At 40.7% G+C, this 10275-nt stretch overlaps 1 protein-coding gene across 1 annotated transcript in view; it reads left to right on the forward strand.

The window, feature by feature from the left end:
* CIBAR2 (CBY1 interacting BAR domain containing 2) overlaps positions 1 to 8142 on the forward strand; it is a 197352-nt gene extending 189210 nt beyond the window's left edge. Inside the window, exons 7-9 of the mRNA XM_044659400.1 lie at positions 2246 to 2359; positions 6685 to 6786; positions 8020 to 8142. Of these exons, the coding sequence (XP_044515335.1) occupies positions 2246 to 2359; positions 6685 to 6786; positions 8020 to 8142 (339 nt within the window). The remainder of the gene's footprint in view (positions 1 to 2245; positions 2360 to 6684; positions 6787 to 8019) is intronic.
* The last annotated feature ends 2133 nt before the right edge of the window (positions 8143 to 10275 follow it).

A 10275-nucleotide genomic window follows, 5' to 3' on the forward strand; every position in this document is an offset into this window, starting at 1 on the left:
CTCTCTCTCTCTCTCTCTCTCTCTCTCTCTCTCTCTCTCTCTCTCTCTCTCTCTCTCTCTCTTAAAAAACCCTTAGCTTCTGTCTTATAGTGGATACTAAATACTAGTGGTAAGGTCTGGAGTGAATGTTAATTCAGACTTTTAATGAAAGTTAAGTGACTTGCCCAGGGTCACACTTCTAGGAAGTGTCTGAAGCGAAATCTGAACCCAAGTCCTCCCCAGACCAGGCCTATCCAGATCTGGTTATCTGTCTACTGAGCTACCTAGCTGCCCCCAGTCTGAGATTTTTGTATCCTTTAGATTAGGCCTCAGAACTATGTGTCTGATTTTTCACAACTAAGCTCAATCTCTAACCACTGGGAAGGGTTGCTCAGAGGTGGCCATCTTCATGAAAAAGGGCATTTCAGGCAGGTATTAAAAACTTGAAACACGGGGGGGGGGGGGGGGGGAGGGGAGCGTGGGTAGCAGATGACTCAAAGAGTGCTCCTGAAAAAGATCTGAGGATTTTAGAGGACTCAACATGAGTCCACAACGTAATGTTGAAAACAAACCATTCATGAGCTCTTAAGATGCTTTTAGAAGGACATCATGTCTAGGGAAGGGAGAATAAAAATCACCCTCCCATTCTCTTCCCTGATTAGAACATGATCTGGGGTACCATTTGGGGACTGCGTTTTAAGACAGACTTTGATAAGTGGGAAGATGATCAGACTGTGTAGGAAGACTTTGAGAACTCACTCTATGGGAGGCTGTAGAAGACCCTTGGGGGTGTCTGGCTCAGAGAAGCCAGGGTGCCATGATAGCTGTTTTTCAAAGGCTGTTACATGGAGAAAAGATTGATAAAAGTCTGCTCTGCTAGGCTCCTCTAGGCAGCACTAGAAGGGACAAAGAGGCAGATTGAAATCTGTTGGAAGAAAAAATCATTCTAACAATTAGAGCTTTCTGATGATATAGGCTGCCTCAGTAGATCAAATGGGATTCATAGGATCATAGGCTGAAAGCAGGAGGGGACCTAAGAGGCTATCTAGGACAACCCCATCATTTCACAGATGAGGAAACTGAGACCTAGGAGGTTCTGTGATTTGCCCAAGGTCACACAAGTGCTAAACAATAGAAGTGGGTTTTCAATCCAGGACTTCTGTGCTCCAGAATCAGTACTCTTTCCATTTCTACTTACGGCCTGAAGCTCTATCCACAGTACCAACTAGTAATCTGACCTTAGACACTAATTGTGTGACCTTGGACTAGTCACTTCAATTCTGTTTGCCTCTGTTTCCTCACTGTTAAATGAGGATAATAGCATCAACTTGCCTCACAGGGTTGTTGGGAGGATAAAAGGAGATAATGTTAGTAAAAGCATTTAGCATGGTGCCTGGCACATAGTTGATGCTTTATAATATACATTTATTCTCTTCCCTCTTATTTGTACATAGCTAAATGCAGGTGCCCCCCTCCAATTCACTTATAAATTCCTTGAAGGCAAGGACTATTTTTTGGTGTCCCCAGGACTTAGCCCAGTGCCTACCATACACACAGTAGGCACTTAATTAGTGCTTGTGGATTTGTGAGACGCAGGGAAGTTAAATGACTTGGCATTAAGTTTCAGAGAATGAGAGAGAATTTGAACACATATCATCTCGGGCTAGAGCCATGATCTTTCCCCCATATTGTGTTTCCAGTGACTAGCATGACTTAATTCCCATGGCTGTTTGGTTTGGTCAGAGATGCATCTCCCCATCTCCCCCAAGGCTGAGAGTGCAGCCATCTTATTCCCCACTAGGGTTGGGGACAGAAACTCGTACCTCATCCATTTCTGACCAGGGCTGCTCACCCCTCTTTAGGCTGCCTGCTGGTCCCTTGGCTCCTAGCTAGAGCTAGTTCAGATATCTGATTGGCTTAGTCCATTGCAGCTCTAAGCTTGAGCTCCCAGCTTCAGCATCCTAAGTAACAGGATTATAGGTGTGTACCATCATGCCCATGGGAGAAAGAGGATATTAGAGGCAGCTAGGTAACTTGGTGGATAGAGAGCCAGGCTTAGAAATAGAAGGTCCTGAGTTCAAATCTGGCCTCAGATACTTCCTAGTTTGTGTGATCTCTGGACAAGACACTTAACCCTAATTGCCTACCCCTTACCACCCTTCTGTCCTGGAACCAATATTTGGTGTCAGTTCTAAGACAGAAGGGAAGGGTTTAAAAAAAGAGAGAAGTTATGAAAATAATGATATTTTGAGACTTTTCCCCCCAGAAAATTTTCTCCGACTTTGTAACCATTGAGATGGTTTTTCATGCCAAGGCTGTAGAGGTATATTCCAAGGCCTTCCAGATCCTAGAAAACTATGACATGGAAAGAGATCTAGAGGTGAGTAAAAAATTACCTCTCCCCCTACTCTTCCACACCCACCAATCGAAGAATAGCTTTTGTTAATTTAAAGAAATATATTTTAAATTATTAATTATTATTCTATTAATAGCAATATTTTATTTAATCAATCACTAATATTAAATTATTATCAAATTGTGTTATATTAATATATGTTATTCATTGTAAAGCCTTTTCTAAGGAACTTGAGACACTGATACCCAATTTCATGGGCTCAAGTTTCCTCTTGGCTCAAGTAGTATGCAAATTTCAATGAGTTTGTTTTGCTATCAATGGCTGTTATGTATTTGATGATCAAGAGGAAACACATGGCTAGAAAAAGGATGATGTAGTGAGAATGAGAACTACCAGACTGATAGTCCAATGGTTGCCCTGGTTACCAGGAAAAATATTACAAGAATCCGAAGAAGTCCTCCAGTCCATGAGGTAGAACCTTTATGGAGGACTCGTGGGAAGATATGGAGAAGGATCATGCTGGAGGAGATGCGATGGATGGGTTGTGATTTGCAGTGATGGAAGGAGCATTGACATCAATACAACCAGGAATTTATTGGCGTGCACTAATAATAATAAATATTATTATAGAATATGCAATATAATATTAACATATTATACATTATCTATGTCATATTATGTCATACTATAATATCATACTATTATATTAGTATGTTATATAATATATTATTATATATTATATTTCTATATTATATATAGATTATTATATATAGGTTATAATACCTGTATTATATACTTATTTATTATTATATTGTTAATATAATGCATGTATTATATGCTGGCATATTACTATATTGTTCTATATTATATTGTGTTATATTAATATATTATTCTAGTCTATTATTATATAATATCATAAACAGCAATAATAATAGCTCATTTATAAGAAGTTTGAAGGTGAAGAAAGCACTTTGTGCACAAAACTCTGAGGAAGTCGAAGTAGCACAAGTATTATCATCCTATTTCATAGATGAAAAGAAGTAAGGCCCACCTAGGGAGTTTAAATGAAGGGATTAGCCCATAGTTCCATTGCTAATAAGTGTTTAAGGTGAAATTTATTCATTATTTTTTTTTAAACCCTCACCTTCTGTCTTAGTATAAATTCTAAGAAGGCAAATGGAGTTAAGTGACTTGCCCAGGGTCACACAGCTAGGAAGTATCTGAGGCCAGATTTGAACCCAGGTCCCCCTGACTCCAGCCCTGGCTCTCTAACCACTGTGTTACTGAACTGCACCTGAGGTGATGTTTATTTATTTGTTTATTTGTTTGTTTATTTTAAACCCTTTCTTTCTGTCTTAGAATCAATACTAAGTATGAGTTCCAAGGCAGAAGAGTGGTAAGGGCTAGGCAATGGGGGTCAAGTGACTTGCCCAGGGTCACACAGCTAGGAAGTGTCTGAGGCCAGAATTGAACCCAGGACCTCCTGTCTCTAGGCCTGGCTCTCAATGCACTGAGCCACCCAACTGCCCCCATGAGGTGACATTTAAAAGGAGGCCTTCCTGACTCCTCATCCAGTATTCTATCCACGATGCCTCCAATTTTCATCATTGGAAGACGATGAGTAAACATTTAGTTTCACTGAAAATGTTGCTCTTTCAAATGTAAACTGTAAAAATGTAGCTTTTTAAATGTTGCTCTACTTTTTGGTTCCAGTAAAGTCAAATAAAAAGATTTGTCCTCTGGGGACTTGGGTTAGAGTCCCAGCCCTTCCCTTCCTCAGCTGATTGACTTTGGGCAAGTCCTTGCCCCTCCCTGTTCTGGATTTGGAGTCAGGAAGGAAGACCCAGTTTTGAATCTCACCTCTCTTATATATCTGTAAAATGGAAATAACAATAGTAACTTTCACAGAGTTGTTGCAAATTAGATAATGTAAAACACTTTGAAAACTTAAAAATTCTCTCTAAATATAGCTATTATTAATATTTAATTAATTATCATAGATATTAATATATAATTACCATTACTATGTAATTTGTCATCAGTTATACACAATGATATATTATATATAATTAGTAATAATGATGATAATAATGTACCTGGGGCTCTGAATGACTTAAATTAGGACCTGATGGTGTACTTTACAAAGAAGGAGGGAAAAAAGAAGGAAGAGAAGGAGCACAGTGAATAGAGAGTTGGCTTCAGCATCCAAGACTGAATTCAGTTCCTGCCTCTGATACACACTGGCTGGGTGACCTTAGCTAAGTCATTTAATTTCTCAATGTCATAGGCAGCTTTCTACGATTATAATTATAGAGTTCTGACTTGCATTGGCAAAAGGAATTTCTTCACTCAGTTTCCCTCCATCAGTGAAATCATAAGTTTGGACAAACAGCAATGATGATAATAATAATAATAATAATAGCAATGATAAGAATCTATTGGGGGTGGGAGGCTGTTAGCTTGGCATAGAGTCTGGAAGTCCTGTGTTCAAATCTGGCCTCAGATACTTCCTAGCTGTGTGACCCTGGACAAGTCACTTAACCCCCATCACCTAGCCTTTACTGCTCTTCCACTTTGGAATCAATACATGGTACTAATTCCAAGACGGAAGATAAGGGTTAAAAAAAAAAAAAAAGGAATCTATTATGTTTCTCTTGAATTCTAAGGTTTACAAAGCACTATTCTCACAACAACCCTGTGAGTTAGAAGTTTTAAGTATTTTCCAGATGATGGCAGTAGGGTCTCAAAATCGGAGGAAACCCAATTGTCCTCATCTGCAAAATGGAGCACATAATACCTGTAGCTCCTAGCTCACAGGGTGTAGGGAAGGTGGAATGAGACAATGCATGCTCAGCATTTCACAGGCTTTCATGCTCCATATAAATATTGGCTATTCGGATTATAATTCATCATTATCTTGTCAAAGATCCAGCCTTTCCATTGGACTTGGAGCCAAAACCTCCTTTATGGTGTATTGCCCCGATGGAATGTGAGCGGGACTATCTTACTTTGGTATCTGTTTCCTTTTGGGCTTAGCACAAAGCTTTGTACAAAATAAGCACTCAAGAAATCCTTCCTTCTTTCATTCATTCATTCATTCATTCACTCACTCATTTATTCTCATATTGCTTGATGGGATTCAGATAGAAATGGCTCTGGGACAAATCAAGATCTTGCTGTTCCTTTGTATTTAATAGTCTACAGACAATTATACAGGTGGATAAAAGCCAGGACGTATCTGAGGGAAGATTTGAACTCAAGTCTTCCTGATTTCAAGCCTGGCACTCTATCCACTGTGCCACCTCGCTGCCCAAAGCTCTAGTGCTGGGGAAGTTTATGGACTGGGTTCTCAGGGATACTCTACCATCAGCATCTGTAGTTCAGGAATTTGTGGTGGTCCCAGTGGGAGAGTGAGCTTCTCATACAAAATCCAGCCCCAAGTTCACGTCTTGCCAGGTATATGGTAGCGATTCATATTTTAAAGTCTGCAACGAGATGTTTCACAATTCCTCTCCTTTTTTGGAATGACTTGCATTAATCAGGGGAAAAGAAGGGATTTAGGATTTGCTAATAATAGTAGTAGTAGTAGTAGTAATAATAATAATAATAATAATAATAGCTAGAACCTGAGATTTTATTGGTATAACTTTCTCTGCCACTGCAGAGTCTCTCTGAATCTTATAGACAGTTGCCTAAAATATTGGGAGGCTGTGTTATTTGTTGTTCATTTGCTTCAGTCATGTCTGACTCTTTGTGATCCCTTTTTGGGGGGAAGGTCACAAAGACGCGGACATGACTGAAAAAACTAAGCAGCATGGCAGGGATACTGGAGTGGTTTTCCATTTTTTTCTTCAGCTCATTTTACAGATGAGGAAACTGAGGCCAACAGGGTTAAGTGACTTGCTTGAGTTTTTACATCTAGTAAATGTCTGACTTGCTCTGAGTCATACAGCTAGTATGTTTTGGAGGCATGACTTGAACTAATTGGACTTAATTTTAATTTAATTTTAAAGTCTTTTAAAAATTTTCTTTAAATAAAGAACTTAATTGTGTTAAATTTTTTAGAGGCGAATGAAGTTCTGCTAAGGAAAGGAATGTACTATATACTATTTCTGTATCATTAAAATTAACTTTTTATGGTTAAAAAATTAAATTTAAATTAAATTTAAAATTCTTTATCTCTTGGCTTCAAGGCCACCTTCTGTTCACCTGTACAACACCGTGAAGCTTATTTATTACTGAAACAAATCCCATGATTACCTCTTTTTGCTGTCCTTCTCTTTCTCATTTCCTGTCGTGCTGACCTTTGATATTAAGAAATCCAACCAAGATTGTTTTTGCTTCCATAGGATTTTAGAGCCAAGATACATGGCATTAGTGGGAATTTTGATGCAAGACCCATCAGTGCTACCAATCCCTCCTCATCTGTACCATGGTCTTTTGCCAGTCCGGTAAGTGTTGGGAAATATTCATTCGTGGGAAATAGCACCTGGGGCCCCGAGCTGAGAGCCAGTGAATTATTCCGAATTAACTTAAAAACCATTGGCAGCGGAAAATAACATCTACTGTTCTAAGCTCAGATAAAAATTCCAAAGGAATACCAGGTTCATGTCCTTAGAAGTCATATAGTTGGAGCAGCTAGATAGCACAGTGGATAGAGAGTTGGACCTGGAGTCTAGAGGACCTGGGTTCAAACCTGGCCTCAGACACTTCCTAGCTGTGTTACCCTGGGCCAGTCACTTAACCCCGATTGCTTAGCCTTTACCATTCTTCTCTCTTAGAACTGATACTAAGACAGAAGGCAAGGGGTTAAAAAAAAAGTCAGATAGTCAAATCCTCTAAATTTACAAGGGGAAAAAAACAGAATCAAAAAAGGAAAGTGACTTATTAATGGTCCATCAAATGGTCCCTCTTTTCAAATATCTGAGACTTAGAATTGTAGACGTGAAGCTGGAAGGCATGTCAGGCACCATCTTATCCAATACTCTCACTTTATAGATGAGGAAACTGAGGAGACGTAAGGAGATTAAGTGACTTGCCCAACATGACAATTAGCATCAGAGGTGGGATTTGAACCCAAGTCCTCTGTTTCAATATCCAGCAATCTTTCCACTGTATCCATTTTCCAGATGATTATACTGAGTCCAGGAGAGCTACAACTAGCACAGACATGATTTGAACTCAGTTTTTCTGAGTCCACTGGACCCCCATAACCTCTTCTGTAGCACCAAGAGAATGATAGGACAGAAGTGATCTATTGCTGTCTTGGTACTAAGACAGAAGGGAAATGTTTGGGGGGAGGGGTTGATATTCTAAAATAATGTCCCTTGAGCATATGGTGCTCACAACGAATTTTTGCTAATTTTCTAAAAGCCACTAGACCCAAGGTGAGATTTGCCTCTGATCTTGACAGATACAGGAGCCGTAACTACAGTCCAGTCTGGTTCTTGGGTGCTCTCCTCCCTCTCCTTTCTCCCTCCTTTCTCTTCCCGTCTCCACCTCAGCATCTCAATATTGTGGAAAAACACTGGATTTAGAGTCACAAGACCTGGGTTAAAATTCTGATTCTGCTCTACGTCCCGGACGAGCTCTGAATCCCCAGCTACCATCTAAGTGAAATCAGTGATGCCACCCAGGGATTCGTAATATAGGACGTAAATGATGGGGTTTCTTTTTTTTTTTAGAGTGCCCAGAGCACCCTTCAGAGCCAGAAGCAAGAGGAAGAGGCAGCAAGTGGGGAAGTCTCTGAGGAAGAGGACCACGTAGAAGATCTCAGAGAAACAAGGACTTCTCAGATCAGAAGATAACCATCCTATGAGAGTTACCCAAACTGGGGAGCTGGAAAGATCATTCTGCACGTTGCTCAATAATGTCTTTTTTTTTTTTTTTTTTAGCCCTGCTTTCTGTCTCAGTGTCAATTCTAAGACAGAAGAGCGACAAGGGCTAAGCAATCAGGGTTGAGTGACTTGCCCAGGGTCACACAGTTGGGAAGTGACTGAGGCTAGATTTGAACTTAGGTCCTCCTAGTTCCTCTATCCACTGTACTACCTAGCTGTCCCTCAGTAATGCCTTAAATTTCTTCTTCATCTATAGTACTACCCTTTGACATGACCTAAGCTAGGAAGTGTTTGAGGCCAGATTTGGATCCTAGATCCTCCTGTCTCCAGGCCTGGCTCTCTATCCACTGAGTCATTTAGCTGCTCTTAGCAAGCACTTATTAAGCACCTGTTATTTATTAGACACTATGCTAAATACTGGGGATAGGAGGCAGCTGGGTAGCTCACAGTGGATTGAGAGCCAGGCCTAGAGACGGGAGGTCCTGGGTTCAAATCTGCCTTCAACACTTCCCAGCTGTGTGACCCTGGGCAAGTCACTTGACCCCCATTGCCCACCCTTACCACTCTTCCACCTATGAGCCAGTACACAGTATTGACTCCAAGATGGAAGGTGAGGGTTTTAAAAAAATAAAAAATAAATACTGGGGATAAAAAAAAAGTGTACCTGTCCTAAAGGAGCATATGTTCTCCGGGAAGAAACAAGCTGGACACAAAGCACAGAGACTGGACCTATTAGCTCATTCATATGACAGTTTCCAGGAGGAATTTCCTCTATTGGCGCAGGTCACTCTCATTTCTGGAAATTAGCATTTTTCAGAAAGTTCTCTACAGGACTAAGAGGTTTCATTATTTGTCCAGGATCAGACAGCAAATATGTGTCTGAGAGAAGCCTGGGAGCCGGGTATTCTTAGCTCAGAGGCCAGCTTTCTTTCCCCTGCATTGCCTCCCAGCACACAGCAAAACAAATACAAAATATTTGCAAATTATTATCCGGGGGAATACTGTAAACTGAGGGGGTTTAAGAAAGGCCTCTCACAGGATGTGGTCCTGGAACCAAGGCTAGAAGAGAGTAGGGAGTCCAGGAGTTAGAGGTGAGGAGGAATAGTTTGTGCCTAGTCTGAGACAGGAGATGGAAATGACTTGCAAGGGAATATAGAAGGCTAGGTTGGTTGGAAGAAAATAAGGAATAAGGGGCAGGTAGATATCTCAATGGCTACAGAGATGGAGAATGGCCTGGAGATGGAGAAGTCCTGGGTTCAAATGTGGCCTCAAACACTTCCTAGCTGTGTGATCCTGGACCAGTCACTCAACCCTCATTGTGTAGCCCTGAACACTCTTCTGTCTCAGAACTGATACTTTATTATTGATTCTAAGACAGAAGGTAAGGGTTTAAAAAAAGAAAGGAAGAAAATAGGGAATGACGTGAAATAGATTTCAAAAGATAAGTTATGATTGGAAGCAGATTGAGAAGGACTTGAAAAACAGGAGTTTGAATTTAATTCTAGTGGAAAGAGGGAGCCACTGAAATTTCTGGAGTTCGGGAGCAGCTGGGTAGCTCAGTGGATTGAGAGTCAGGCCTAGAGACGGGAGGTCTTGGGTTCAAATCTGGACTCAGACAGCTATATGACCCTGGGCAAGTCACTTGACCCCCACCACTCTTCTGCCTTGAAGCCTATACACAGTATTAACTCCAAGATGGAAGATGAGGGTTTAAAAAAAATTCTGGAGTAGAGGAGTAACATGATCAGTCCTAGTCACTTAACTTTTCTCAACCTTGGTTGTTTCATTTGTAAAATGACGGTGACCTTTCTGTCTCAGTATCAATTCTAAGACAAAAAGAGCAGTAAGTGCTGGGGAATGAGGGTTGTGACTTGCCCAGGTCACACAGCTAGTAAAAGTCTGAGGCTAGATTTGAACCCAGTTTCTCCCATCTCCAGGTCTGTTGCCTCTGAGGTGCCTCCCAGCACCAGCTTAATGACTTTCTGATTGTTGGCCACAGTGCCTACTAGTCAGTCTCTGAAGCAGTCCAACATGTTTTCTTTTTTATAAAACAGGAGAGAAATAAGTACGAGGAAACCGTGCCTTCGAGGCAAACACAATGGA

The sequence above is a fragment of the Gracilinanus agilis genome, chromosome 2 (genome assembly GCF_016433145.1).
Source record: "Gracilinanus agilis isolate LMUSP501 chromosome 2, AgileGrace, whole genome shotgun sequence".
NCBI classification, from domain to species: domain Eukaryota; kingdom Metazoa; phylum Chordata; class Mammalia; order Didelphimorphia; family Didelphidae; genus Gracilinanus; species Gracilinanus agilis.